The sequence below is a fragment of the Mesoplodon mirus genome (genome assembly GCF_964341445.2).
Source record: "Mesoplodon mirus genome assembly, chromosome: 7".
In the NCBI taxonomy this organism is placed as follows: domain Eukaryota; kingdom Metazoa; phylum Chordata; class Mammalia; order Artiodactyla; family Ziphiidae; genus Mesoplodon; species Mesoplodon mirus.
In genome coordinates, this window is record NC_138983.1 from 82,018,557 (window position 1) to 82,045,316 (window position 26,760).

General features: G+C 46.0%; 1 protein-coding gene across 1 annotated transcript in view; it reads right to left on the reverse strand.

Annotated features, from left to right (window-relative positions):
- Positions 1 to 51: 51 nt before the first annotated feature.
- The window catches only part of LOC309808831 (forkhead-associated domain-containing protein 1-like), a gene marked incomplete at both ends in the record, with an annotated part of 79,563 nt that continues 52,854 nt past the window's right edge, over positions 52 to 26,760 (reverse strand). Inside the window, 10 exons of the mRNA XM_082629404.1 lie at positions 52 to 247; positions 784 to 1,004; positions 1,428 to 1,523; positions 4,443 to 4,567; positions 5,254 to 5,377; positions 7,260 to 7,361; positions 11,105 to 11,209; positions 12,237 to 12,326; positions 14,580 to 14,710; positions 18,377 to 18,485. Coding sequence (XP_082485530.1) covers positions 52 to 247; positions 784 to 1,004; positions 1,428 to 1,523; positions 4,443 to 4,567; positions 5,254 to 5,377; positions 7,260 to 7,361; positions 11,105 to 11,209; positions 12,237 to 12,326; positions 14,580 to 14,710; positions 18,377 to 18,485 — 1,299 coding nt within the window. The remainder of the gene's footprint in view (positions 248 to 783; positions 1,005 to 1,427; positions 1,524 to 4,442; positions 4,568 to 5,253; positions 5,378 to 7,259; positions 7,362 to 11,104; positions 11,210 to 12,236; positions 12,327 to 14,579; positions 14,711 to 18,376; positions 18,486 to 26,760) is intronic.

Below are 26,760 nucleotides of genomic sequence, written 5' to 3' on the forward strand. Positions count from 1 at the left end.
ATCCCACTGGGACCTCAGTTGGCTGTTTCTAAAGGGAGCTGAGGGGCAGCCTCAGAGGCTCTGCTCCGAGCAGGGACCTCTCACCTTCTGCTGCCTGATCGCCCTGGTGACCCTCTTCTCCTGGTGCAGCCGCTCTTCCATGTGCGCCAGGGCCTCCTTCAGCGGCGCCTTTTCTTCGGCCTCTCTGAAGATGTCCTTCAGCTTTGCCACCTGTGACTGGTACATCTGAACCGACACTTTGCTCTGCCTGAGCACACAGGAGAGACAAAGTCTCTTTTCTCCTCAGCTTTCTCACTCACCACCAATGCTCCCGACCTGGGAGATCCTCAGAACACTTCCATATATGCTTGGCTTCGCGGTTTCCTTACAAGTTGGGGGAAGGCTGAAGATGTGGGGACTAGAGGGCAGAATAAATAGCCCATTGGCTGTGGATGTGCAGCATGAAGGGGGCACAGGTTATGCTACCAGCCCCTCCCAATTTCCCAGAGAGGGTGGGGGAACGGATACCACTGAAAATACGATGGAATTACGAAAAGCACACACATGGTGAAACATCAGACACATTTATAAAAGGTGCACCTTATTCCTTAACAGTAGGGTACTTTAACTGCTGCTTTCTTGCCCAGAGACTTGGGTCCATCAGGCCCTGAGTCACCATCCCGCCTCCCCACTCCACACCCAGGCCTCTGTCCTCTTGTCCTGGTCCCTACGGGTCTGCAGCTGCACCGAGGTTTAGCCTGGAGAATGGAGGCCTGGGCCTTTTGCCGGGGACACGGGCCATACTTGAGCTGTTCAATGTCCTTCTCGTATCGTCTCAAAAGCTCCTCTTTCCTCTGCAGCTGGTTCTTGAGTAGGGTGATCTTATCAAACACCAGGTACAGGTCTCTTTGTCGAAGCTGGTGGACTCTCTCCCTCTCTTTTGGGGAGAGGTGTTTCATGGACACGTGACCTGACATATCTTTGATGTTCAGCATAGTCCCGAGGGTTTTGCTCATATCCAAGTACTACGAGAAAGCGTTTCACAGGTAAGAGGCCTGGCCCAAGACCGCTGGTGGCCCCTTTGAGGAGGCAAACTTCTAATTCTGTTTCATTCATTTTCTGCAGTTGCAGAGAAGAAACACATGCTTTGCAAATGAGTGCATTTGGGGCTTTTAGTAGGACTTTCATTTTCCCCCGCATCCATTTACACTATGCCTTTTTGAGAATTGGGGGGAAGTGGGGAGGGGGAATGACAACAGACATAAACATTCATTCTTACTACCCAGTCTTGCAAGGAATTGGGCTCTGCAATTTCCAGCCCATGCTGGGATAGGAGATGGGTCTCGTGGAGCTACTGTAACAACTAAAATGTATGTGGAGCTGATGTTTAAACTATCTGCAGGGCACGCAGGTTTGGACAGGAGGGGACTGATGCTGGGTATACCTACCAGCTTTTCACTAAGATCTAAAGCCTCAGCCACATCCGTTTTCCCTAACTTCTCAGTGGCCATGATGGACCCTGGGCTGGAAAGGCCATTTTGAGGCTGAAATAAAACAAAAGAAAAAAACTCACTTGGCATTCCATTATGATTTTCTACATCCAGAAGAATAACCCAAAGAATAATGGAAGAACTGGAAAGATACTAAAGAATAATTTGAGAGAGTTAATTTTTTTAACATCTTTATTGGAGTATAATTGCTTTACAATGGTGTGTTAGTTTCTGCTGTATCAAAAAGTGAATCACCTATACGTATCCATATATCCCCATATCCCCTGCCTCTTGCGTCTCCCTCCCACCCTCCCTATCCCACCCCTCTAGGTAGACACACAGCACCGACCTGCTCTCCCTGTGTGATGCAGCTGCTTCCCACGAGCTATCTATTTTACCTTTGGTAGCGTGTGTGTGTATATATGTCCATGCCAAGAGAGTTGGTTTTAAATCCATTCTGACTCTGTGAACTGCTTTCTTTATGACTGTGTTCCTACCCCTTCAGAGCACGACTGCCTTTGAAATGATGCATCACTTGTGCCGTTCTTTGGCCACCGTCTCGTCTGTCTTCCCTTTAGGCCAGTGGTTCTCAACCGGGGGTGACTCTGGCCACCCTACCCCCTCCAGGACATTTAGCAATGCCTGGACACATTTGTGGTTGTCATAATTGCTGCTGGCGTCTAGTGGGTAGAGGACAAGGATGCTGCTAAACACCCCACGATGCATAGGGCAGTCTCCCAAACAAAGAGTTACCTGGCTCAAAAAATCAGTACCGCTGATGTTGAGAAGACAAGCTCCAGAAAAATGGGGACCATGCGGCTTTTGCTCACTATCTCCCTCCTTGTGCCCAGCATGGCACCTGGCAACGAGTGGTGCATAGTGGGCATGTTTGTTGAATGAACGAATGAAGGTTAAGTGGAAAATAGCCTCCCTCCTTTTTATTAAAGGAATCTCATTTCTGTGCAGCAGAAACCATACCCTCACAAAATTTGGCCCAACCTTCTCCTAGCTCTGGAACCTGGTGGGTGGGCATCCCTTCAGAACCTTTCCAGAGACAATGCAGATAGTGTTTGCAGCTGCATCTCCCTAAGACCCCAACCAGCCAGCTGGCTGTTGGAAGCCCAACTGACTGCATGGAAAGGCCACCAGACTGAATAGGGGACCTGATCTGAACGACCACAAATAACCATAATAAGACACCTTAAAAAATAAATTGGCTTTTAATGCTTGCCATGAGCATCTCTTAGCCCTAGCATTTGTTGGCACTACCCTGAAAACCTCTGAGATTTAAAAAAAAACAACTACAAAAATATAAAGGCCCCCAAGTGACTGTGATAGACAAGAGTGGACATATTTGTCTATGTATCTATGGAGATGAGAATAAAAGAGGGTATCTGAAGATGACAATAAACTGGGCAGATCTGCTGCAAAAAGAACCTGAGATGCTGCTCAGTGTCTTCAGCTACCCTGAGCTGCATCCTCTGTACCTCTCCAGACGCCCCCTCTTTTCCTGAGGGGAGGGTCACTAAGGAAGAGCCTGGGCTACAGGATCCAAGCACGCAGTCCCCACCCGGTCTCTGCAGGCTAGCAGACACACCACCAGGGACACACCCCTAGTGTGTCTTCAATCATTATTCTGTGACCTTGGGTGAGGTACTTGACCTCCTGAAGCCTTACTTTTTCTTATCTGTTAAATGGGGACAATAATAGTAACTATGACACAAGGCTGCTACGATGGTTCAATGACATAAGGCATGGAGCCGGCTGAGCTCAACGCCTGGCACACAGTAAGCAGTTCACAGATGTCAGCTATTCTTCCTCCTGCTCTTTCGTTTAATTACTGCCAACCTTGGAGGATTGAGAGTTAGGAGGTTTCCTGCTCTGTGGTGTCAGTGGTGGGATGAGGGCTTGTTGCCAAGGGGAAGGTCAATCTTGGAAGCAGGACCATCAGGACATGAGATCCAGCTGAGCTCCCCACCTGGAGACGGTCCCTCCACTCCCAGCCTCAGAGAAGGAAGGTTCGATTTTATCAGGAAAACCAACACATTTCTGAAGACTCACATCTCTAGACGTGTGAGCAAATGTCTAGAAAAATTGTAGGAGAAAATGCTGGTACAGAGAGGATGGCTTTATTATGTTTTCCAAAAGCTGGTTTAGACCAGCTGCCGCAGCAAGCCACGCTATTCAGAGCTGTCCATTGTCATGTGTCAATCAAACACCCGATCAAACATCCATTTAGGATACAGGGCACCTTCAACCTAACAATCAAATTACTTCTGAAAACCCTGGAAAACACAAACTATGCTCCCTAAGAAAGGAAGGTTTTCTTGGATAATACCCTTTAAATACTGTTTGACAATAATAACTATCATCTATTAAAGTGCTCGCTATGAACTAGGCACTGGGATAAGCACTTTACATAATGATCTCCTTTAATTTTTCCATCATCATTTTACAGCTGGGAAATTGAAGTCCCAGAAAGGTTAGGAGCCTGCCCAAGGTCACAGAGCTTGCAGAGCTGGGATTAGGACACAGGTCTCTGATTCTAGAACTTGTGTCTTCTTAATCATCATGGCTCCCTTCTGCTGCCCTTTATGTGTTCATGTTTTTCAGTTTATAGCAAAAAGCAAATGTTAGGCAAGCTCATGGCATAATGTTGTACATTAGCTTGTTGAATCTTTTCTGCAGAATACAACATGTGATGTGAAAAGGAGGGCCCAGAGATTGTCCGGGCCAGCATCAGTGCAATGTTATATCATGCTGTACACGATGGGAAGCCGCCTTTCTATTCAAACATTGGATCACTGGTACGGCCAGGCACCAACCAGTCCATACAGGTGTTAGCCCATCAGGGAGGACCTGGCCTCGAACCAATGATGTATACAGTGGTGCCAGGGCACACGGCTCGTGTCTGTCCTCATGCCCACCCTCCCCACGTGTCAGTCAATGCAGAGACAAAGTTTCTTTGGTTACCGTTCGGATCTCTACTCTTGAAAAAGTTGGCAAGTCAGGTTTTGCATCCAATATTTTCTGAACATTTTTTTCCATCCCGAGGGTCTTTAAGTCTAGAAATGATTCATCCATGTGGTCCTTGTGATCTATAAAAGAAATAATTTACACTCAAAAGAAAGGCTCAGGAAGAAGTTACTGCATGTAAAAGTCACAGCTGCTATTTACTGGACACTTACCACAGGCCAGTACTAATTAGCTCACCATCCTCCCTTGGCAGGTGAGGCATCGAGGCCCAGAGAGGTGAAATGACTTGTCCAAGGCCACACAGCTCATATGAGGCTGCAGCCTCCCAGGGCGGGGGCACTGAGGGGGAACCTTCGGCCACAGGTGTGAGGATGGACTTGAACCCAGGCTTCTGTGTCCTAGCCCAGGGCTCCACCCAGCAGCAAGCTTGGCTTCTTGAAAGCCCTATTCCCTCTAAACAGGGTATTTATCCTGGGAAGTTCCCCAAGGTTGGTCCTTGCACAGCATGCGTCTATGAAAAAGTTTCCACTGGGCCACAGTGAAATAAGAAAAAGAAGGACAAGGTTCTGAGTTTTTCATGAAATCCTGTTTATTTAATATCAAGGCCTGCTCTTGACTCTGAGCTCATGCCTACACATCTATTTTTTTTCCTGCCCATCTTTTTTTTATAACTATGTTTTTTTAGTTATGAAATGATGGGGATAGAAGATGGTGGTCCTGGCAAATTGGTTAGTCCCTAAAGTGAACCCTCAAGTCTGGGGCCCATGGTTCTCAGCACAGAGGGATGACTAAGCAGGAGGAAACTTACTTGACAAGCTGGCCTTCTCAAGTTCTTTAATTCGCGCACGAAGCTCAGATAAGGCCTTTTTCTGACACTGAATGACTTCCTCATGTCGGGACCCTTTGCACTTGGCTCCTAGATCACTGAAGGACTGCTCCTGTGGCCAGAATGGTGAGGACAGCAGCTTTATCAGTGATCACAATCTCACTCTCTTGTATTTGAAGAAACATGAACAAATCATGGATTAGCAGAAACCCTGTCACTTACTTAGTACCTTGGAAAATATCATTACAGGGCTTCAGCAGAGAAGGAATTTAAAAATTTCATTTCGAATACAAAGTCACATCTAGGAAGATTTCCAACTTTCCTACCTACTTAGCATCATTATAAATAAGAGATCCCCCCTATGTTCCCTCCCCATGTTTTATTTCTTTTTTTCTTCTAATGTTCTTCTAAGCTTGGGTTTCCACTTGTTGTCATTCTGGTCTCATCTCTGAACAATCACATCAAATTTGCTCCTGGAGGGGCTTTTTTTTTTTTGCCTGCACCATGAGGCATGCGGGATCTTAGTTCCCTGACCGGGGATCGAAACCGCGCCCCCTGCAGCGGAAGCACAGAGTCTTAATAACTGGAACACCAGGGAAGTCCCTGGAGGGGCTTTTATTTATTTATTTTTTTTCTGCGTTACGTGGGCCTCTCACTCTTGTGGCCTCTCCGGTTGCGGAGCACAGGCTCCGGACACGCAGGCTCAGTGGCCATCGCTCACGGGCCCAGCTGCTCCGCGGCATGTGGGATCCTCCCGGACCAAGGCATGAACCGGTGTCCCCTGCATCGGCAGGCAGACTCTCAACGCACTGCGCCACCAGGGAAGCCCCAGGTGGTTCTTATCGGCCAACTTGGGGAAAACCTTCTTCTCAGACTTTGTGGCTGAAAATGTAGTCTGCAGAGCTGTGCTATCGGTACCAGCTGGGAGCTGTTCAGAAATGCAGAATCCCAGGCTCCCCCCACCCGAGACCTGCTGAGTCACAATCTGCATTTCAACAACATCCCCATATGATCCGTGGACACCTTTGAGTTGAGAGGTGCCACTGTAAAGTATCCTCTAATTGGCTGGTTTCTGGAAAAGTAAGTAGCAGTTTTGGCCATGTGTTTCCCCTGATATGCATGAAGAGAAAGACTGAAATACTATTGGTTGGTCTTGCACACACTTAGACACAAACCAGGAGCCGCAGTAACGACTGGGATTTGTATCAATAAAATCAGCTGCGGTATATAAACAAAGTACCATTTCTAGACATTTCAATAACCTTGCCTCTTCAAGTTGATCTTCAAGTTGATCTCTGAGTTTTAGGATTCAAGCTTCATGTTAATTCCTCCTACATCATTCACCCTCTTTAATTAATTTAGTTCCCAACAAGGAGTTGCTGAGATTCCTCCATCTAAGTACATGCCCTCTGTTTCTCATAGGAAAGCCCATTTCATCAGTTTCCAGTAGTAAAGAGAAGGACGGGGACCACCTTACCGATTCCTCTGCCATTAGCTGCTTGACTCTGGCTTTCAGCTTCTCCTCTTGCTGCGGTCTTTCCTCGGTCAGCTTCTCCTTCTCTGCCAGATGCTGCTGTAACTCTTCTTGCAGCAAATACTGCTGAGTTTCCCGAGAACTGTTGATCTTCATCTGAAATGAGGGGAAGGGGAACTGCAGCTGATGGGGGACAGGACTAACGCAGGAGTCATTTCCACTACCTTTGGGGGCGGGACAAAGGTTCACTAAACTTTCTTCAAAACACAGAAAAATGATGCTTAGCTTAGTAACTAATAGCGAAGTAGTAGAGCATCGTGGTTAAAAGCTCAGACTCTAGATCTAGATAGAATCTCAGCTCTAGTTCTTTCTAGACACTTCTTCGTATAGAAAATAAGTGGGTGAACTAAGGCAGGCCGTCTTCCTCCTCATTCATCCCTGCCGGCCGCTTGGGTGCGGGATTCCGTGGAGAGCATGGGCCCGTGAAGGGGCTCTGCAGCACGCCTACCTGACCTACTGCCCTTTCCAAATTGGCTTTAATGAGGTTTGCTCTGTTCCTCATTTCTTTCAGCTGAAGCAATTTCCTTCTGGAATCCTGCCGAAGCTTCTCTTCAACCTGAAAGGATGATGAAACCGAGGGCTTGCTGCTAATGTGATCATCATGCCCTCTGGGGAAACTCTTCTGGGGGGGCTAATGGCAGTGGGGGAGTCCCTGAGGGGTAGGGACAGCTGCAGCCCAGCAGCAGGGGTCACAGGCATGCACAGGGTGGAGGCAAACTCACAGGGAGTTGCCCCCTATGGGAAAGGGCCGAGCTCTGCACCCGGGGCTCAACTATGTTCTACCGCACACACCCATCCCAGCTCGGTCCCTAACCAGCCGTACGACACTCGGAAAGTTACTTCACTGCTCCGTGACTCAGTGTCCTCATCCGTCCAATGGGGATGATGATACTAGTATCACTGCATAGAGTTATTGTGGGGATTCAATGTTTGGAATAGTGCTTAAGGGCTCTGTGAGAGTGTTAAGTACCGTTGTAACCTATGAAAGGTGGACGGGAATGTCCGCCGTACAGTCTCGTTCTAATAACTCGTGATGGGTACTTGGAAATGTTATGATTGGGTTTATTATCATAACTGTTTGTCGTTACCACTTTGAGCACACTCACTGGTGGTAACCTCTCTGGAGGCTTCCTAAAGCAATGTCTATTAAGAATTGCAGCCTGCCAAGGAAGGCCTTTAAAGTGGAGAAGCTTGCCTACTTTTCCCCCCTTGCTTGGGTAACAGTCAACGCACGGTAAGCTTGGGAGTGCTCCACGCTACCCTTGGCTGGCCAGTGTAGGCCTCGCAGCTGCTCAGTTCTTGGATGCACCTGCTGAGCCCTGGGCCCTGGCACTAACAGGAAATGAGGCAAACTCTCGTAAATAAATGGAAAGTTTTTGTGCTGAAACAAATTCACAGGCTGTTTTTTTAGGGATCTGAAGAGGGGGATCACAGGGATGTAATAAAAGACCCAGAAAAGCCCTTAAGAGCTTTCTTCTGAGTAGTGTGGTCCAGTGGAAGAGCCTCTACCCAGCTCCGTTACCTTGGAAAAGTCATCTAAGCTCTCTGGGCCTTAGTTTTCTCCCAGGTCTAAACATGCTCTGACTTCTATGTCAGCAGCCTTTTTCATATGCTGCAAAAGCCAAGTCCAGCCTTGGCCTCTGCCCTTATCTGTGCTCTGCATGAACAGCCCCCGTTCCCGTCCCCAAGCCTCAGAGTCACCTTCAACAGCCGCCCTGCTCCCTCTCTCACACTCGGGGGTCTCACGCCTGTCCTCCAACCCCTCTCACATGCAAGCTGGACTGTGACAAGTGGCCTCCTCGCCTCGAGTTTAGTTTCTTCCAGTGCAATCTTAACGGTACTGTGAGAGTTACCCAGCTGTAAGGCAGCTCTGTCCAACAGAACTTTCTGCAATGATACAGGTACTCTGAGCGAGGCTGTGTTGTCTAATATGGCAGCCACCAGGCACATCTGGGGATCGAGCACTCGAAATGGGGATGGTGTGACGGAGGAACTGAACTAAAAATTTTAGTTAATTTTCATTAATTTCAGTGTAAACAGTAGCATGTGGCTGTTTGCTACGCCAGGGTCACTGAAGTCAGACGAACCTGGAGTCAGACAAAACCGACTGTGCCATTGGGCTAGTTACTTTACTAGTAACTAGTAGCCTTGACTTTCTCATCTGTAAAATGGAGAGGATGATTTCTAGATCACAGCGCTGTTGTGAAGATGAAGAGATGAAATGTTCAGGGTAACTCCTAGTACGTGAGAAATTGTAACTACCATTTTCACCCTGATTACTGTCCACGAATGTCATTGCATCAGTCACTTGTTCAGAAGCCTTAGTAGCTCCCCACTGCCTGTGTGGTACAGAGCTCAAGCACCTGAACTAAGGCAAAACAACAAGCCAGGGATTCAAGAAGCCCCTACGAACTCAACGAGGTAAATAAAACTGAATCCACACCTAGATAAACCATAATAAAACTGCTGGAAATCAAGGGAAAAGACAATCTTAAAAGCAACCGGAGAAAAAGACAGATTATGCAAAGGTACAACAGTTAGGCTTACAGATGACTTCTAAATAGAAATAATAGGAGCCACAAGACAATAGTGACATATCTAATGCTGTATCTAATGTGCTGAAAGAAAAGAATTGCCATTGTAGAATTCAATACGCAGTCAAATGTGTTTTAAGAGTGAAGGTTAAATATACATCTCCAGACAGACACACAGGCACATTTGAGAATTTGTCATCAGCAGAGCCACAATGAGGGAAAACATTAAAGGGTATTCTTCAGACACAAGAAAAATGAACCCAGGTGGGTGATCAGAGATGCAGAAAAGACAAGCAACAGTAAGGGTAATGTGTGGATATGATACTGACTATAGAAAAACACTAATAATGTCTTGTGGGGTTTTAAGTATCAAGAGGAGTTTAGAAAATGACAGCAATGGCTTATAAATCTGGAGGGGGTAAGTGAAGTTAAGGTGTTTGAAACTCATTGCACTGTCAAGGAGAAGGGCATAATTATCAACTACTATTGCCTCTTGGTAAGTTAAGAATGCAGGGCTTCCCTGGTGGTGCAGTGGTGGAGAGTCCGCCTGCCGATGCAGGGGACATGGGTTCGTGTTCCGGTCCGGAAGGATCCCACATGCCACGGAGCGGCTGGGCCCGTGAGCCATGGCCGCTGAGCCTGTGCATCCGGAGCCTGTGCTCCACTACAGGAGAGGCCACAACAGTGAGAGGCCCGCGTACCGCAAAAAAAAAAAAAAAAAAAAAGAATGCATATTGTAGTCTTCAGGATGACTACTAAGAGAATAGTAGAAGAGTGAAAAACTTAATTAATGAGTGATTTTGGTGAGTCAAGGATGAATGCTATTGTCTTACTATTACTAAGAGAATAGTAAAAAAGTGAAATATTTCCAAGCTAATAGAGGGGGAAAGTGGAATAAGAGAAAACCATCCACTCAGAAGGAGGCAAGAAAGGAGAGAAAAAGGAACATACCACAGATGGTACATCTGGTATTGAGCAAGAAGGTAGATTTAAACCCCAGTACACGAGTAATTACATAATATAAATGGACTAAAAGTCAAAGATTGTCAAACTGGATTTTGTAAAAATGATACGCTATCTGAAGGCATATGTCTAAACCTTAAGACAAAAATTGACAGAGAACATATGAAAAAGATATGGTATGAAAACTCTAACCAACAGAAAGCCAGTGGTGAAGCTAAATGACAAAGGAGACATTAAGGGAGAAACACTACTAGAGATGAAAAGGGATATTTCATGATGATCTAAAGTTTTGCTCTACAGGAAGTATTAGGATTCTAAATTTATATGCACCTAGTAACACAGCCTCAAAATATATAAAGCAAAAATCGTTCATATTAAAAGAAGAAACACACAAATGACAAACATGTTGAGATTTTTAAAAACATTCTCAATGATGGAACAAAAAGACAAAAAAAAATCAATATGAGAATTTAAGTTGGATCAACATCATTGGCAAACTTGATTTAATGGATCAATTCTTTCTTAGATAATTTCACAATTAAGATCTGAAGGCAGTCTAGGGTTGTGGTTACACACAGGAGCTTTGGAGTCAGGCAGACCTGGATTCAAGTTCTGCCACAACTACTTTATGCAAGTGAACTTGGATAACTTCCTTCACCTCTGTGAGCCCCAGTTTTCCCGACTGTAAAGTGGGGTTAATACCAGTATAGACCGCATGGGGTCATTGTGAGGATGAACAGAGATGATGCAGGTGGAGTGCTGGCCCCAGAGTGGTTCCCAGGCCGACCTGTCCCTGCCATACCTTGCTCTTTTCCCACAGCGTCATAGAGATCAGGCTCTGCTCGGTACTGCTCATTTTCAGCTCCACCCTGAGCTTCCTCATTTCTTTTTCCATGTCATGGATTTGCTGAAAGAGTTCCAACAACAGGGAAGTCAACTTCACAACTCATTTCATCCGGTTCATTAAGGCAGAAACCTAGTCTGGGATTCGCTTAACTCCTTCCCTTGGGGGACAATTCCACGTATTTGAGGCAAAGTAGACTTTCTTTCAACGGATGCAATGAAAGGGCTGGGTGAGGGAAAATTTGAGTTTCTTTTGAAGATCAGCATGGATCCTGGATTAAACAGTACAAGATACCTATCCACTCATTAGAGTCTCTTTCCTTGGGGCACATTTTTGAGTTCAATCTAAATAAGGGCTGTTTGGAAGACACAATGGGCACAGTTTGGAAGAAAAGAACAATGACATTTTTCTTTTTTCTCATTTGAGGCAGAGAAGTGTGCTCCTGACAGAGAGAAGAACACATGTCTCCTGCTCCCGTCCCAGGCACCGTCCTTCCCAACAGATGGAAAACGTATGCCTGGTGATGTGCACGAGGGTTCGGGCCGGTACAGGGGGTGAACATTTACATTGAGTGGTCATCTTTTCATTGTATTCATTTTTATGTTCACCTTCCATACAAGGCCAGTGATACATTTGCTTTTTATTTTGTTTTTATGAATTGTTGTAAAATTGAATGTATTTAAGTAAAAATACTTCAAGAAGAGTTGTGTTAATAACAGTGCTCAGGGCCGTGATAAAACTTGTGACAGTGGATCATGAAAGTCTGGGCATCACAAGTCCAGGGGTAGGGACCATGGTGAATTTCTAGCAGCATATGGTGGCCACCTCCCATCCCTTTCCCCAGGGGAAACCTGATGAGGGGCCTTGAGCCAACTGCCCAGAAAATCTGGGGAGAGTGTGTTTTCCATGGTCTTTTCACCCATCTCTTTGAGGCCAGCAAATCAAAGAATTAGGAGACTACATTAACAGACAAACACCCAGAAAGCCCCAGAGCTTGTGCTAGCTAATGGGCCAAGGAACCCCTCCAAAACCCTCAAGGCCACAATCTAGGCTTTCAGTGGACACCTAGGGGTCAGGAGGTTCAACGCACGGTTTTGCAGAGTTTTAACTCTTTCTCTTGGGCTTCCCACTTCTCCTTCTGGGCATCTTCCTTCTGTAACTCTTCTTTCAGCACTGAGCACTGTGGAGAAAAAGGACAAGGCCACGGGGCCTTGGCTGGGGGTCCCAAGTACCTGTGTTCATGCCCAGGAGTGTTTCCTGTTGTATAACCCAATCACACCTCTGAATTCTGAGAGGCGAGGTGTGATGGGAGCATGGGATCCTGCAGTCCTTCCCAGTTCACCCCTCTCCTGAGTTCTGAGGAATAGAGCATCTAAGTTCCTCTTCAAAAGCCAGCAAACTTCACTGCAGGGGAAATCCAGCTTCGTAGACTCTGGGTACTTAGGGTGCAGGAATTGGGATGTTTTCACGCTGTGACTGGTGAGGGTGGAGGGGGCCGAGGCAGTGAGCTGGGGTCCATCTTAGGGCTTTTGTGCAGGTTGCATCTCAAAGACACAACTGCCCTGACTGGTGTGGAGGGGTAAACGGAGCTGTCTTGCCCGAGGGCGGCTTGGCAACAGGCATTAAGGGCATAAGGATGGATGTGCCTTCTTTTGACCCAGCAATTCCCACTTTAGGAATGTACCTTAACGACAATGACTGGAGAAATAAGTAAATCTGTAGTTTCAAGGATGCTCTTCACAGAATTGTCAGTAACAGTGGAAGAAAAAAAAAAAAGAGGAAACAACCCAAGTGTTGTTTATAACAGCAGACCACTTTATAACACTGGATACATCCAGGAGAAAGTATGTAGCTTTTAAGACGAATGATAAGAGCGTTGATTTATTAGCACGGGAAAATAGTAAGCATTTAAAAATTTAAAAAATGTGCATAGTATAAATTAACTATAAAATGATTGATTGATTGATTTCTAGGCAATATATAGAAATAAGACTGGAAGAACATACATGAAAATATTAACACTGATTTCTCAAGGTAGCATTTCCTCTCCTCTCTTTTTATTTTTTCTTGTCAATGTCATCTACTTATTTTTCTAAAATTAACACACATGATGTATGTCATTAAAAAAAAGGCATCTCAAATGTTCACAAGAGCAGTACCCTTGGTGATGACGAGCCCTTGTGCTATTGGCCAGCACAGTCTAGAGGAGAAGGGACCTCATTCCAAGGTCAACGAGGAAGGGGAAACGGGGATATAAATCATCCAAATGCACTTCAGGAGGTAGAAGAGCCAAGCAGGTGCTGTCTTTGCAGATTCCTTCTACTTAGCACCAGCTCTGCATCCCCTTCCCGTCCCCAACACACACACACACACACACACACACACACACACACACACACACACCACATTAAACAGCTATAGCACATGCCTGGGAAGACACTCTGCTTGGGAGAAACGAATGCAGAGGGCTTGGCCAGGCAGCTGACCCGGGGCAGAGGCAGAAGAGCACAACGAAAACCAGCCTCCCACTTCTCAGAAAACGATTTTGTCATCCCCATTTCACAGATGGGGAAATGGAGGCCAAATAAGTTGCAATAAAAGAAAGCTCTGGGATGGGACCCTGGTCTGTCTGATCCCAAAGCTCATGCAGTGCCTTTCACCAGCTCCAAACTGGGTATGGTACTACGTACCAGGTGTTACTTATTGTGCCTTTTCCTTGGAACCTCAAGATCTGTTCTCACCCCACCCCCATGCAGACCTAGCTATCGGGTAGCCTCTGGGAATCTCTGAGTTGCCACCTGAGATGAAAGCTTTGAGGTTTTACCTTGACTCACAGAAACAGGCACATCATGCAAATACTGAGAAACCTTATCCTATAGAGTCAGGATTCTAAAGTTAGCATTGAAGGCAAGATTTGCAAAGGGTCAAAGTTACATGTAAAGAGCTCTTTGCTTGCCTACCTCGTTCATCTTCCATAGAGACATTCTACACACTAAAGTCTAAGGAAGAAATGAGCGTCTGCGTGTTTGCATCTGGATCTTCAGACGTTCTGCTGTGAAGACAGTTATGAGAACCAGCGGTGCTGGGGCCACGATGCAGCCGTGTGGTCATCCGTGCTCACAGGGAGATCGTATTCTGTTTAATGTCAAACTTTGCAATGGCAGTATATGCTCATAGGTGTGTTTGTTGCTGGGATTAAACAAACTCATTTATAATAGGGGTTAGAAAATGTTTGCTGGATTTGAAAATCTATTATGCTTCTTCTGAGCCACATACACGCTGTCCTTTGAAAGGCTTCAGAGAAGTTGGCCACCTGCCCAGCAGCTACCCTCCCTGTGTCCTTGGGCACTGGCCTCATCTCACCACCGTGTGTCATGTGACTCCACTGTGTCTGCTTTTCGCAGCTACAATTTGCTGATGACCCGACACTCACTCTGGAGCTGAGGGCTTCGAGCTGGTGATCCTTTTCTTTGTTCTCACTTTTCAGTTGATTCACCTCCTGTTGTAGTTGTTGAACTTGACCATCCTTTACTAACACGTCTCTTTGCAAAGATGACACCATCTCTGTAAAAGAACCAAACCAAACCAAAACAAAAGACTCATGGAGGTGAAAGAGGCAAGAAGGATTCTTGGCAACACCATGGCTCTCAGCCAACGTTCGGACAAGACGTTCAAAACCCGGGCCACCACCAGTGCCCGCCTAGAACTGGGGGGCTTTTTGCAAGGGTCCCAGAGCAGGAATGGGAATGAGAGCAAAGTCCACGGAACAGGGTTTGAGGCTTCAGTGAGAATGAGGGGCAGTCAGCACCAGCGAGAGGAGAAGCCTTTGGGGGCCCCTTGTGGGCACAGGCCAGGCAAAGCCGGGAGGAGAGGCCACACCATGGGCCTGGGGAACAAAGGCCCAGCACAGGGAAGGTCCAGGAATTCTTCTCCAGAGGCCAGGAGACGGGCGTGTGGCAGAGGGCACTGCTGGACACTATTGATGGGGTGGGTGGTTGGTTTCACAGTCCTCTGAGTTTGGACCCCTCTCTACCACTTATTAGCTTGGTGGTCTTGGACAAGCTATTTCACCTCCCACTGTCTGTCCCACACAGAGTTATTGTAAGGGTCAAATGATGCGATATGTCCCAAGAACACAAAGTGGCTAAATTATGTTTGTTCCATGGCGCCTATGATTTTTCTCGGCAGCCAGCTTCCAAAATGGGCCCAATGATCCCTACCACCTAGAATTCATGCCTTGTGTAGCCCCTCCCACCCTGAATAGGGCTGCCATGGGTAACCAATATGATACTCTGGAAATGACGGACTGTTTCCTCTCAGGCTGGGTCATAAAACACACTGTGGCCTCCTCTTTGCTCTCTCTCCAATCATTCACTCTGGGGGAAGCCAACTGCTGTGTCGTGACGACACTCAAGCAGCCCTAGAGAGAAATATGTGTGCTGAGGGACTAAGGCCTCCAGCCAATAGCCACATGAGCAGCCATTTTGAAGGGGGATCCTCCGGCTCCCCCCGAGGCTTTAGATGACATGACTGATGCCCCAGCCGACATCTTGCCTGCAACTCATGAGAACTAAGTCACCCCCCGCTCAAATTCCTGAACTACAGAAACTGGGGGAGATAATAAATATTGGTTGGGGTTTTATCCATTACATTTTGGGGTAACTTGTTATGCAGCAATAGATAACTACTCCATTACTGTAGTATCATTTTTTTTAACATCTTTATTGGAGTATAATTGCTTTACAATGGTGTGTTAGTTTCTGCTTTATAACCAAGTGAATCAGTTATGCATATACATATCTCCCCATATCTCTTCCCTCTTGCATTGTAGTATCATTTTGAATAAAAGTGGGAAGAAGGGTGCATAAATGCAGTGGTATTGGGTTATCTCCTACGGTTCTTTTCTTAAAAGAACATCAGGCCCAGTTTTAGTGGTAGGTTTCAATCAAGAATGTCTATGAAATAAAGCACAAAATGCTCCAGAATTTCATTTTAAAAATGAGCTTTGCCTCCAGGACACAGTTCAGTTACTTGGAAATCCCTCTGGGGCTTGCCACACTTTGAGTGGGTCCAGCCCATCTCAAGCATTATCCCAACCCAGGTCTGTCCGACTCCCTGATCGGAGAAGGTGGGATCTGAGACAGGCTTGATGCTTGGATGAGGTTTCACTGGCCGACATACGGGAGGAAGGTGAGGACCAGCGAGTTCATCCTTCCATTCCTGGTGCCCAGAACAGCACCTAGCCTGGGGGAGGTGCTCAGAAAATATCTGAGGACATCCCAAGTGAGGGAGGAGAATAAGCAGAGACCTGGGGGCAGCAGGGGGTGGGGCTGGGTGTGATTAAGTTGCAGAGTGAGGCAGAAGAAAAGCACAGATTCATACAGAGATGGGGATTCACGTGCGACTCAATGCTGTGCCTGGCTTCTACAGCTGTGGGCATGTTTCCTGCTACGCGCTGGCTGCCTTCAGAGTGATGTGCCCCTCCGAGGCTCACTGCCTTCTCCCTGTCACCTGCTTCTCTCCCTCCCCTCGTCTGTGAGTGGTCCCATCCTCTTCAGGTCTCTAGGCATGTCAGTTTCGGCTTAAAAAACTCCACTGGATTCCCAACACCCTTGGAATAAAAACCCAGACCCCCCGACCCTGCCCAGCCCCACAATCCTCTGTTCACTCCACGCAGCCTCGCTTGCCCTTGGCTTGTCCTTGCCCACCTGAAACAGGTCCTCTCTAAAAGAAGGACATAGCCGTGGAGGATACAGCATAAACTGGTTAGAATCGGCTAGGTCCAAGGGGGCGTAAGATTCGACTTCCAGGGGAACTGGAGCCCCATTACAGGCTCATTGTAATACATGAGCAAAATGACACACGCACCAGCACCAGGACTGTTCCGAGGCTGAGCATAAAGGTCAAAAAGTGGGTGGTGGGGCTTCCCTGGTGGCGCGGTGGTTGACAGTCCGCCTGCCGATGCAGGGGACATGGGTTCGTGCCCCGGTCCGGGAAGATCCCACATGCCGTGGAGCGGATGGGCCCGTGAGCCATGGCCACTGAGCCTGCGTGTCCAGAGCCTGTGCTCCGCAACGGGAGAGACCACAACAGCGAGAGGCCCGCATACAGAAAAAAAAAAAAAAAAAAAGTGGGTGTTGGCCCAATTCCTGGAAATCCCCGCCTCTTCCCCAAAATATTAGAGTTGTCCCAATCCTCCCACTCATTAGCCTATAAAATTACCCAGCCCATAAAAACTAACCGCCCCATATTTGGGGGCCTCTAGCCTTCTGAGATGGCCCACACTCTGTCTGTGGAGTGTGTTTCTCTCTAAAGAAATCCACTTCTTACTTTGTCTCTCACTGAATTCTTTCTGCGATGAGACATAAAGAACCTGAGCTTTAGTAAGTCCCGAGACCAGATGCATGATCTCGATTAAAAGATAGTGGGTTCTGACTGGGTTCGAGTCCCAGCCCACGGGTTCAAGTCCCACCTGAGTTCCATGGTTGCACACCCACTAAGCTGGTCCCCCTTGGCCTCCCCCCTTGAAGCGCTGGCCACCACGACACACAGTTTATTTTCTCCACAGCACCACTGCTCTCTGAAGTGGGCTTGTTTATTCATCTGTTTACTTTTATTGTCTGTCACCCCCTCCCAAATCTGTGAGTACAGGAATCTGACTGTCTTGCTTGGCTCTCCCTCCCCGGAGCCTGGAACGGGGCCTGACACCTAGAAGGAGCTCAAGAAACATGTGGAAGCAATGAAGGAATCCAGGGAATCAAAGCTCAGTCACAGCTGTGCATTGGCTGCCCCTCTCCCAACCCAAGCCCTTTATCAGGGAACCACCTCTGATCAAATTAGAAAATGGTTTCCCTTGGGCCCAAGTGCACTCGGCTGAAATGGGTGAGACTATGGGTGCCTTAAAGGAGTGACCCCATTTTGTCCATGCTCTAGTTTGCACTCAGGCTGCTTTGTGGAACCACCCAAGCCACAAGGCGACCTGTGTTCTCCCTGGTGGGGCCAGTGCTCAGGAGACCTTGTAGCCAAGAGATACCATTCTCTCAAATATTTACCAGGCCCTGCCCTCGGAACTGGGTGGCAAGAAACCTACACTGAGGGAGAACTCTAATGCACCGACACGGGTGATCCCTGAGCCTGCACCCGTGTCACGGGCACAGGTGCGCTGGTTGACTGGTGATGTCTGCAGGGGGAGGGCAGAAGCTCTGGGGCCTGAATGCAGAAGGGCCTCACCTGACGTGATGGCGGCGTCCCTCCTTAAGTTCTCGGCCTCGTGCTTCAGGGAGGTGATTTCCAGGGTCTGGCTCAGCACCTGGTTGTAGCCTTGCTGTAGGGCACTGATCTGTGGAAGGAGGCAACACACAGTCAGAGGGGGTCAGCCAGGCCTGCAGGACACGCCGGTACTTATCCAACGTTGGGCAAAGAGTCGGGCTGATCTTGGATCGGGGTGTTGGGGAAACCAAGGTTTTCAGTTGTCACTAGTGGAAGGGGCAGGAGGGGCCTGTTCCTTCAGTGACCACCATGTCATCGGTCCTCAAGACACGAACCTTATCTTTGTGGCCACCCAGGGGCTCCGGTGCTGCTGTCTTCCTATGACCTGTGGGTTTTCATCCATAAATAGACCAGCTGTTGGTTCCAGATCATCCAGCACTGACTGGATGCACAGCAAAGTTCAAGAGCCGGGAGCAGGTTATGAAATGAATTCCCTCTAATGAGAATAGAGGGTAGTTTATACCTCACAGAACACTCCAGAGTTTACAGAGCCCGTTCACACATGCTACACTGATACTCGTCACAGCGTTGCTGAAGGCTGACGTTCCCATTAATGTGCGCATTTTGCAAGGGAGCCAGGTTGAGACTCAGAGAGGCGAGGCCCCCTGCTCGGGATCACGCGGCTGGTCAGACGTGGAGTCTGATTCAAACCCAGTCTTTAGTTGCCTGGTTCCTCCTTCCCAGGTGGCTCTAGGAATGAGCGTGAGAAGTTGGAGGCTGTAAAGCATGGCATGGACTCGGGAGCCGGACTGTGGCCTTCAAGTCCTGTCTCTGCCAGTTAACGGGCTTTGTGAGCACAAGGAGGACACCATATTCTGTTTCCTTTTGTTCAGTCTGCACGCGGGGTGATGGTAGTCCCAACCTGATAGGATTGTTAGAAGTATTTTAATAAGTTAACATGTGTACAGGTGCTCAGATCAAGCCTGGCACACGGCACAGGGGGATGAGCTATGACGGTCCTCTCCTCTGACTACCCACGGGGTGTTTTCTTTCTTTTGTTTTGGGTTTATTTTGGGTTTTTTTTGCTGTATGCGGGCCTCTCACAGTTGTGGCCTCTCCCATTGCAGAGCACAGGCTCCGGTCGCGCAGGCTCAGCGACCATGGCTCAGGGGCCCAGCTACTCCGCGGCATGTGGTATCTTTCCGGACCGGGGCACGAACCCGTGTCCCCTGCATCGGCAGGTGGACTCTCGACCACTGCGCCACCAGGGAAGCCCTCACGGTGTGTTTTAGCTTCAACTTCCCTCGTCCGTCTCTGGGGAAGGTAGTTGGTAATCTTTATGTGTGCATTTGTAAGCCTTGCCAGGCTCACTTAAATGCCAGTGTGGTTGTTATTAAGAGGAAATACAGGGGCTTCCCTGGTGACGAGGTGGGTGACAGTCCGCCTGCCGATGCAGGTGACGCGGGTTCGTGACCCAGTCCGGGAAGATCCCACATGCCGCGGTGCGGCTGGGTCTGTGGGCCATGGCCGCCGAGCCTGCGCATCCGGAGCCTGTGCCCCGCAATGGGAGAGGCCACAACAGTGAGAGGCCCGCGTACCGCAAAAAAAAAAAATAATAAAAAAATAAAGGAAATACAGGAATCGTGGGTGGGAGCACCACAGGCCGGCTCTATCTATGGCTGCTGTGAGCACCCTCTAAGTCCATGGCTCAGAGCCCCCTCAAGGGCGGGCCCCCCTCCAGGAGTCTAGGTCTACACGTGGGGTGCGGAAGGCTCTCCATCAAATGCAACGTTGGTAAGGGCCCGAAAGTAGCTGCCAGGCCTCGGCCTCCACAGAGCAGGTACCCGAGAGGCCGGGAAAGAGAGCTGGGCCCAGAACCCCCTCCCTCTCGGTCTGATGTGGCCAGACTGCTTGTTCTGAGTGGCCCGGACATTCCCACCTCAAGGTGCACTGTGGGCCTTTGCCCTGTGATTTTTCAGATGTCAGGCCTCAGTACTCCCACAGGGACACGTTTATTGGGGCATAAATGTCAAGCAATCCGTAGACAGGACAAGAGCTAGCTTGTTTTGTTTTTTTTTGTTTTTTTTTTGCTGTACGCGGGCTTCTCACTGTTGTGGCCTCTCCCGTTGTGGAGCACAGGCTCCGGAAGTGCAGGCTCAGTGGCCATGGCCCACGGGCCCAGCCGCTCCGCAGCATGTGGGATCTTCCCAGACCGGGGCACGAACCTGTGTCCCCTGCATCGGCAGGTGGACTGTCAACCACTGCACCACCAGGGAAGCCCCACTAGCTTGTTTTGATAGATCAAAATGGAAGTGACAAGGAGAAGGATGCAATTTCTTTTCCTTTTTTAAAAATAAATTTTATTTATTTATTAATTTATTTTTGGCTGCGTTGGGTCTTTGTTGCGGTGCATAGGCTTATTGCGGCACCTTCTCTTGTTGCGGAGCCTGGGCTCTAAGCACACGGGCTTCAGTAGTTGTGGCACGAGCGCTCAGTAGTTGTGGCGCACAGGCTTACATGCTCCACGGCAGGTGGGATCTTCCCGGACCAGGGCTCGATCCCGTGTCACCTGCACTGGCAGGCGGATCCCTAACCCCTGTGCCACCAGGGAAGTCCTGGGTGCAATTTCTTTGTTCTCCTAAGGTAAGGTTGCCAGATTTAGGGGAGGAAAAAAGGATGTTCACTTAAAATAGGATTTCAGATAATGAATAATATTTCAGTGCAAATGTGTCCCATGCAATATTTGGGACACACACTACAACGAAATTCTAAAATTCAAATTTAACTGGGTGTCCTTACTTTATCTGGCAACCCCACCCGAAGAGAGTTCCTAAACTTCAGTCATTCATATACCACTTTCACTATTTTTCCCATGTCTCTTGGCTAGTCCCACTATAATTTCTTAGCGTTTTTCGTAGAAGCAGCTCCCTTTTTAAACTTAAAAACGTGCATTAAATTTAAAATAACTGTTATAAGAGTAAATAGAGACTCAGTGTCTTAAATAAAAATAATCCCTCCAAAAGAAGAAATACAGGAAATTCCCTGTTTACAATCAGACCAGGTTGCGGGCATCACGCTAAAAAAAAAAAAAAAAAAAAAATTGGGGGGAGGTGGTGGGCATGCCCAGGTAATGGAGTTCGGGCGTGCTGATATGGCCACCAGATGGCGCTCACAGCCTTTGGTCTTGGTTTGTATCCTTGGAAATCTTGTCATTATTACTCTGGTAGAATTAACAGAACCGTCAAGGTCTCACAAGTTTTCTGACTCGTTTCATACACCATCATGGTTCAGAGTCTAGGACATTTGGGGCAGTTACACTTACTTTTTCCCTGGGGCACCTGAGACATTATTGGGGGGGGTCTATGCTAGAAGTTGCGGGGACACAGGCCACTCTGACCCCCACTCTCCCCAAGGCTATACTTTTGCATGTTTGTGCTTTGGAAACTTTGAGTGAAAAAATTCTTTCACATCTTACTTTTCTCTGTTGGGGGTAAATACAACTTTTCCATAAAAGGTCCTTGGAACACTGAAAGTGTTTGTAAGCTCTTCTCAGCTTAATGCTTTTATTTGCATGATACCAGAGATAGAACACACAGAGACAAACTTCCAGAAGGGAAAACATACGTTCCCCTCTAAGACTCCAGTGGTTTTGACAGATTGAAAATATTTCAATCTGAGTGTCAGAGTTTTAGGATTTTGGATTGCTGGAAAACTCCAAAGAGTCTTCAAACCTCTTTGATACTTTTACTATCAAAGTAAATATCCATATTGTTTGTAATGGCATAAATTCCAAGATGTTTAATGTCTGTTAAGCTGTGTAATAAAATGGGCACTGAATCATAAGAAAGTTAAGAGTGCTAGGAGGAGTGATTGTTTCAGGATGATAATTTGGTTTCTAATTAGCACAGGCGTATAAGAGCACATGGAGGTAAGAATTTTCTAGTGATACTGTAGCAGATCGAAGATCTCTGAGAGCAAATCATTATGCACACACCTTCGGGGACCAGGGAAAACACATAAAGTAATCAGAACCATAAATCAACCTGCCATGTGGCTTACACTTCTGGTGGAATGCTCTGCAGGCAGTAGAATAGTTAAGAAACTAAAATGTCAGTGGTTGAAACTCGATTTGAGTTCAAACCGATGGAGCCTCTGGTTCATATATGCCTTGCTATAAAATATTCTTCTTCAGTTATAAGTGAAGCTCCAGTGGTAGGGGAGGCAAGAGCATGATGCATCAGTGTAATTATTTCTAGATAATTTCTTTGTAAAAAAACATTTTTTCCCCCAGATATCGGCAGCCACTTTAAATAATACTCAAATTGGGACCGGCTGATATTCAAAGCTATGTGGAAATTATATAATATTCTATGTCAAATATATTTCAATTATTTAAAAAATGGTATGTGGGGAATTCCCTGGCAGTCCAGTGGTTAGGACTCTGTGCTTCCACTGCTGGAGGCCTGGGTTTGATCCCTGGTCAGGGAACTAAGATCCTGCAAGCCGCGTGGTATGGCCAAAAATAAAAAAGGTATGTGGGAATAATTCAGCCTCATCCATGTACCTGAAAAAGACATGTCATTTTCTCAGGAAAGCTCTGAAATGGGAGAATAACTGAAAGGAATATTTCAGCAAAATTGGGTTCAGTTCAAGAAAAAGATGCTCATTAATGTGTCAGCTACATGTCAAGGTAGCTGTTTGCACTAATAATTCCTACAGGACCTGTTACTTTCATTGTTTTTTCAAAACCAGGTTTGAAGGAGAGTCATTAGTTCATTTAAATATTAGAGCATGTATTTGTTGACTTGTTTTTTCTGTCTCCCTCACTAGAGCATAACAGGGGGAAGGATCATGTCTGTCTTGTTCTCTGCTGAATTCTCAGAGCCTGGAAGAGGGCATGGCACGGGATAGGCCCCCCAAAATATTTCTTTGGATTAATGGACGGATGGGTGGATGGATGAATAAAGAACAGACAAACAGACACGGTCCTAACAGAGTTCTAGAAGGTTACTGGGCCCAACCTTTGCCTTCATGGAGCTTACAGTTTCCTGCTAGAATCTCCTAGGTTCACCATACACAATCTGTGTCCTTTCTAGAGCACCATTTCTAGGATTGAAACTGTGTACCTAGAATCGGTTACAGAGGGAAAGACAGTAAACAGAGAACAAGAGAACAAAGGCCCCCAAGCATTGACTATGGTTTTTTTTTTCCTCTCTCCTTTTTTAAAATGTTTATTTATTTATATTTTTCTTATTAGTCACCCATTTTATACACATCAGTGTATACATGTAAATCCCAATCTCTCAATTCATCATACCACCACCACCACCCCCTGCCGCTTTCTCCCCTTGGTGTCCATACGTTTGTTCTCTACATGTGTGTTTCCATTTCTGCTCTGCAAACTGGTTCATCTTTACCATTTTTCTAGGTTCCACATATATGCATTAATATATGATATTTGTTCTTCTCTTTCTGACTTACTTCACTCTGTATGGCAGTCTCTAGATGCATCCACGTCTCTACAAATGACCCAATTTTGTTCCTTTTTATGGCTGAGTAATATTCCATTGTATATATGTACCACTTCCTCTTTAACCATTCGTCCGTCGATGGGCATTTAGGTTGCTTCCATGATCTGGCTGTTGTAAATAGTACTGCAATGAACATTGGGGTGCATGTGGCTTTTTGAATTATGGTTTTTTCTGGGTATATGCCCAGTAGTGGGATTGCTGGGTCCTATGGTAATTCTATTTTTCGTTTTGTAAGGAACCTCCATACTGTTCTCCATCGTGGCTGTATCAATTTACATTTCCACCAACAGTGCAAGACGGTCCCCTTTTCTCCACACCTTCTCCAGCATTTGTTGTTTGTAGATTTTCTGATGATGCCCATTCTAACTGGTGTGAGGTGATACCTCATTGCAGTTTTGATTTGCATTTCTCTAATAATTAATGATGTTGAGCAGCTTTTCATGTGCTTCTTGGCCAGCGGTATATCTTCTTTGGAGAAACGTCTATTTAGGTATTCTGCACATTTTTGGATTGGGTTGTTTGTTTTTTTAATATTGAGCTGCATGAGCTCTTTATATATTTTGGATATTAATCATTTGTCAGTTGCTTCCTTTGCAAATATTTTCCCCCAGTCTGAGGGTTGTCTTTTCATCCTGTTTATGGTTTCCTTTGCTGTGCAAAAGCTTTGAAGTTTCATTAGGTCCCATTTGTTTATTTTTGTATTTATCTCCATTACTCTAGGAAGTGGATCAAAAAATATCTTGCTGTGATTTATGTCAAAGAGTGTTCTTCCTATGTTTTCCTCTAAGAATTTTAGAGTGTCTGGTCTTACATTTAGGTCTCTAATCCGTTTTGAGTTTATTTTTGTGTATGGCGTTAGGGAGTGTTCTAATTTCATTCTTTTACATGTAGCTGTCCAGTTTTCCCATCACCACTTATTGAAGAGACTGTCTTTTCTCCACTGTATATCCTTGACTCCTTTGTCATAGATTAGTTGACCATAGGTGTGTGGGTTTATCTCTGGGCTTTCTATTCTGTTCCATTGACCTATATTTCTGTTTTTGTGCCAGTACCATATTGTCTTGATTACTGTGGCTTTGTAGTATAGGCTGAAGTTAGGGAGTCTGATTCCTCCAGCTCCATTTTTTTCCTTCAAGACTGCTTTGGCTATTCGGGGTCTTTTGTGTCTCCACACAAATTTTAAGCTTTTCTGTTCTAGTTCTCTAAAAAATGCCATTGGTAATTTGATAGGGATTGCATTGAATCTGTAGATTGCTTTGGGTAGTAGAGTCATTTTCACAATATTGATGCTTCCAATCCAAGAACATGGTATATCTCTCCATCTGTTGCTATCATCTTTAATTGCTTTCATCAGTGTCTTACAGTTTTCTGCATACAGGTCTTTGTCTCCCTAGGTAGGTTTATTCCTAGCTATTGTATTTTTTGGTTGCAGTGGTACATGAGAGTGTTTCCTTAATTTCTCTTTCAGATTTTTCATCATTAGTGTATAGGAATGCAAGAGATTTCTGTGCATTCATTTTGTGTCCTGCAACTTGACCAAGTTCATTGATTAGCTCTAGTAGATTTCTGGTGGCATCTTTAGGATTCTCTCTGTAGAGTATCCTGTCATCTGCAAACAGTGACAGTTTTACTTCTTCTTTTTCAATTTGGATACCTTTTATTGCTTTTTCTTCACTGATTGCTGTGGCTAGGACTTCCAAAACTATGTTGAAGAATAGTAGTGAGAGTGGACATCCTTGTCTTGTTCCTGATCTTAGAGGAAATGCTTTCAGTTTTTCACCATTGAGAATGATGTTTGCTGTGCCTTTGTCATATATGGCCTTTACTATGGTGAAGTAGGTTCCCTCTATGCCCACTTTCTGGAGAGTTTATATCATAAATCAGAGTTGAATTTTGTCAAAAGCTTTTTCTGCATCCATTGAGATGATCATATGGTTTTTCTTTTTCAATTTGTTAATATGGTGTATCACATTGATTGATTTGCATATATTGAAGAATCCTTGCCTCTCTGGGATAAATCCCACTTGATCATGGTGTATGATCCTTTTAATGTGTTGTTGGATTCTGTTTGCTAGTATTTTGTTGAGGATTTTTGCATCTATATTCATCAGTGATATTGGTCTGTAATTTTCTTTTTTTGTAGTATCTTTGTCTGGTTTTGGTATCAGGGTGATGGTGGCCTCAGAGAATGAGTTTGGGAGTGTTCCTTCCTCTGCAATTTTTTGGAAGAGTTTGAGAAAGATGGGTGTTAGCTCGTCTCTAAATGTTTGATAGCATTCACCTGTGAAGCCTTCTGGTCCTGGACTTCTGTTTGTTGGAAGATTTTTAATCACACTTTCAATTTCATTACTTGTGATTGGTCTGTTCATATTTTCTATTTCTTCCTGGTTCAGACTTGAAAGGTTATAACTTTCTAAGAATTTGTTCATGTCTTCCAGGTTGTCCATTTTATTGGCATAGAGTTGCTTGTAGTTGTCTCTTAGGATGCTTTGTATTTCTGCGGTGTCTGTTGTAACTTCTTTTTCCTTTCTAATTTTATTGATTTGAGTCCTCTCCCTCTTTTTCTTGATGAGTCTGGCTAATGGTTTATCAATTTTGTTTAACTTCTCAAAGAACCAGCTTTTAGTTTTATTGATCTTTGCTATTGGTTTCTTTGTTTCTATTTCATTTATTTCTGCTCTGATCTTTATGATTTCTTTCCTTCTGCTAACTTTGGGTTTTGTTTGTTCTTCTTTCTCTAGTTCCTTTAGGTGTAACGTTAGATTGTTTATTTGAGATTTTTCTTGTTTCTTGAGGTAGGCTTGTATAGCTATGAACTTCCCTCTTAGAACTATGGGATGCTTTTGCTGCATCCCATAGGTTTTGGAACGTCAT